The 4,069-nt window shown below is 38.4% G+C and overlaps 1 protein-coding gene across 1 annotated transcript in view; it reads right to left on the bottom strand.

Annotated features, from left to right (window-relative positions):
• Positions 1–441: 441 nt before the first annotated feature.
• Positions 442–4,069, bottom strand: part of adipor1a (adiponectin receptor 1a) — a 7,234-nt gene continuing 3,606 nt past the window's right edge. The window contains exons 6-8 of the mRNA XM_005924774.2: positions 2,863–3,050; positions 2,519–2,712; positions 442–2,301 (exon numbers count right to left, since the gene is read on the bottom strand). Coding sequence (XP_005924836.1) covers positions 2,173–2,301; positions 2,519–2,712; positions 2,863–3,050 — 511 coding nt within the window. The 3' untranslated portion in view covers positions 442–2,172. The remainder of the gene's footprint in view (positions 2,302–2,518; positions 2,713–2,862; positions 3,051–4,069) is intronic.

Below are 4,069 nucleotides of genomic sequence, written 5' to 3'. Positions count from 1 at the left end.
CCCCCCCCCCCCCAAAAAAAAAAAAACATGTCAAACTGCATATACTTTATAGCTAAACATTTATCACCTTCAGTAAGTTTGAGGCTTCATTTGTGAATTAAAAGTATTAAGTGTGTTCAGGAGTGCAGCTTTGCTAACACAGCGGTTTACATTTAATTTGTACCACTGACGACATGATACAATCAAATTATGTTTTAACAAACATCAAACCACAAAGGAAAGCACTGAAACATGGTACAGATTATATTCTCGACATAACTGAGAAGAAGTAGACCATGAATGCGTTTGTCTTCATTTTTTAAACTGGTGATGTGTCATTTGAATTTTCAAGTCATACATTCCTGTGACTGATGCTGAACCTGCTGAATGTATGTTAATGTAATCAGCTGCTTGTAGTCCCTGAACCTTTAAAATGTACACTGGAGAAAACTGGACACCACATTTTCACGTGTGGAAAAGAATTTATTACAATAATTTTCCAAGATTACCATTAATAAATATTTAGGTTTACATTTCTGTGAAATGTATGATTTATCACTTTCTACACAGGACATTACACAAAGTCAAGAATACACATTGTTTTAGTCTTTGTAATAAAGCTTGAATCTAGAAAAAGGAGTCTTAAATTGAAGTTCATACAACCTATCAATGGAAGTGTAAGTGTAATGCAAATCCAGTAATGATTCGATTGGGAGAAAAAAAATAAAATAAAGAAAATAATAATTTTTTATATATATATATATATATATATATGGCAAGGAAAAACAAGACAAATCAACATCTGGAAATCCTTGATACTCCCTTGACTCTTAAGATAGGCCATTTTATTTAAAAACATTTCCATTGGCCTAAGGCACAGGAATACTAAAACTTTATACAGAGCATGTTTCCTCATATCGACTCTAAGTTTTTTAATTTAATAATGTACGCTAAGGTGTATTTGATATTTATACCTCTCACTTCATTTGAGATCTAGCACAAAAGAAAAACCTCTGACAAAAATGCAATTGAACCAATCCATATCTGTACATTGTGCGTAGCCCAGGAACTAACTCTAGAAATTAATCCATGAAGTGCTGGGTGACTGATAAATAATGACTGGGTAGTTCTTGTCACCTCAATGTTTCAAGCATCTTAGTTTAACCTGAACTAAGCTGATTTATTTTTATACAGCAGCTACAAACTCTTAGGGCTTTTCTGTGCCGTTAAATGATTTGAAAATGATCCATTTGGGATTTTTCTTGATTTAAACGACGCAACAGAAGCAGAAAAGAAACATCCAACCCTGTGTGGATCTGATTAGCTTTAATCCATGTGTTATTCAGACACTTACTGTGCGTAGCTCTTATTTATGGGGCCTAAGCTCTAAGCTTTATTCAAAAATTATTTATCCGTTTGCTGAGCAGGGAGTGTCCACATGAACAAATGAGCTGTGGATGAGCTGGAGTTAGCCAAGAGGCAGTTTTCCTCCTCCAGGCATATGGTTCAAAGTCACCCTAAAACCACACAAGAACGTAACACTTAAGCTTTGACCGGGCTTTCAGATAAACTTGTGGTTTATTGCTGAGTGGGCTTATGTAACAGATAAATGAATATGTGCCGGTACACACACCAAAACAGACAAACAAAAACAAAAAACAAGTGCTGACAACCATGCCGTAAACTAGATGCTCCCCACCAGCTAAGCTGTCTTCAGTTGCTCTACACCAAACTCTTGCTGGACAGCACATTCATCTACTAGCTTCCATGGAAAATAGGAAAGGAATGGTTTACAGTATGTGCCTTCTTCTACAGCACAAATTGGTGACAAATGACAAAGTGGCTGGGGTACTAGTAAGCTGCAGTTTCAGGAATACATGACTTTTTTTGGGCTAAAATCCCACCTTTATCTTAGCTGAAAATGCAGATTTTAAGCTTAATAACAATTTTATTAACAAGTAGCGCCTGTTTCCACCATGGTACATTGGCTAGTTAATGCTACTTTATTGAAGCAAAAAGGAGCCAAAGCAGAAAGATCACAAAAAACCCAAACAAGATGTTAAAAAACATCAGAAGTATAGAAGGAGGAATAAGTGACTGTTTTGAATTCCAGCAGCATTTTGTGTTTGTGTGTGTGTGTGAGAGAGAGAAAGAGGGGGCTATAGAGAAAAGTTTAAGTCACAGTCAAGCCTCTCAGAGCAGAGAGTCATCTGTGCATCCTCCCTCGAGGCCGTATCGGAACTCCTGCAGGTTGGAAACGCCATAGAAATGGATGAACGCTGCTGCCACGACCAGAACATGAAAAATCTGATGAGAATGGAACTGACAGAAAGAAAGATGTGCATATTAGCAGCATTTATTATCATTTGCTTGGTATTTAAACAAACTACCAAAGATACATCCAGAGGCTACTGCTGAGTATAACTGTTCCTTTAGTCACTCACTCCCTTCTAAACCTACAATAGACTGTAAATACTGAGCTTTGAACTTGCTCAGACCACTACTGACTGCGTGCATGTTTGAGGGAGGAAAAACTTACCCAGATGTCGCACTTGCCAGGGAAAAAGCGTTCAGGGATCCTGGCTGCGTACAGACCAGCGCCAGTGATATACATGGCCCCCATCAGGTAGAACCAACCCATCTGGCCGACTGTGGTTGCCTTAACAAAGCCCTCCTCAATGGTGAAGTGCATGGTGGGAACAATGCCACTTAGTCCGAGACCCATGAAGACGCCTAGAAACATGGATTGCAGTTACGTGTTATTAGTTTCCTGAAAATATCCCCACTGCTCAGAAGAGGAATAAATGGAGGTGTGATAAAACTGCAACCAAAACAAACTGCTGCAAGTGTAAACAGTGTGTATGTTCTTTTACTGGCGCCCACCTGCTCTTGTAGGTCTGTGACGAGGTGTAGAGAATCGGTCCCACTGGGCAACAATGATGGCGGCAATGCCGAGGATACATACAATGGTGAGGTAGATAAGGCGAGGCTGAGGGGAACAATAGAATGAGTAGTACAGCCAGGGCACGAAGGAGCCCATGATTAGGAGGGCGATCCCCGAGTAGTCAAGCCTGAGGAGAGAAAATGAGTGTTTGTATAGAAGACCTACAACAGAAATATCAAACTCATTTTACACTGCCGACCACATAAAGCCCACTTTGATCTTACGTGGAACGCACCAGTTTCACTCCTCTTTCTGTCGGTTTAGAAAGTTTTGAAATATTTTAATATTAAAAAAAAGTGCAAGTTCAGAAATGCCTCTAAGTTTTTCTAGATGAGAACGAAATGCTGCTTTGGTCTTAAATTGTAACAAATAAATCTGTAAAATTACAGAAAAAGTTCTGTTAGCTCACTGTGCAGACTGTCCTGCAATAATAAAACAGATAATTTTTGTTAACTGAGAGAATGTCCTCTTTTTTTCCTTTTACGGCGAACCCAATGTAAAAAAACAAAAAATCCCCAAACAAACCCTCAAACAAAATCATACATTTTGTTAGCAGACAGTGAAAAAACAGGAACTTTCTGTCATTTAATTGTTTATCTATTACTTAGTTACTTTGGTGTAGTATGAATGGATATAGTGGAGGTCTTTATCAGTAGGAAAGGATGTAAAACCTGTAAAATACAGTTAAAAGTCTAAAATGCATTCTGTGCTTCACATTTTTCAAAGCCATCAGGTGGGCTAGATTGGGGTCTTTTGCGGACTGATTCTGGGCCCCAGGCCTTAAGCTGCAACACCCATAATCTAGAAGAAGCAAAAACTAAAAACTTTTTCATGTTTCTGAAAAAGGAAAACAACAGAACTTTATTTCCAGGTCTATTCAAAACATATTGTTGAAATATGATAACTGCCATGTAAACATGACCTGTGGGTATATTAAGTATAGTGATGCTTCAAGTCTGCCACAATAAATACTCTGCATCTTTAACCACAGATCAATAAAAGCACTGACAAACTCTGGGATCAGGTTCTTGTTAAATGACCCTTGGAACATGGACAAAAAGGGTTGGCATCAAATCACTAGCTCCCCCTGTTCTTACAGTAATATGTGTGTGTGTGTGTGTGTGTGTGTGTGTGTGTGTGTGTGTG

This window comes from Haplochromis burtoni, unplaced genomic scaffold (genome assembly GCF_018398535.1).
Source record: "Haplochromis burtoni strain Fernald_Lab_line unplaced genomic scaffold, NCSU_Asbu1 Contig_79, whole genome shotgun sequence".
Classification (NCBI taxonomy): domain Eukaryota; kingdom Metazoa; phylum Chordata; class Actinopteri; order Cichliformes; family Cichlidae; genus Haplochromis; species Haplochromis burtoni.
Note: the sequence above shows the minus strand (reverse complement) of the source record. Positions and strands in the feature narration are given on the sequence as shown.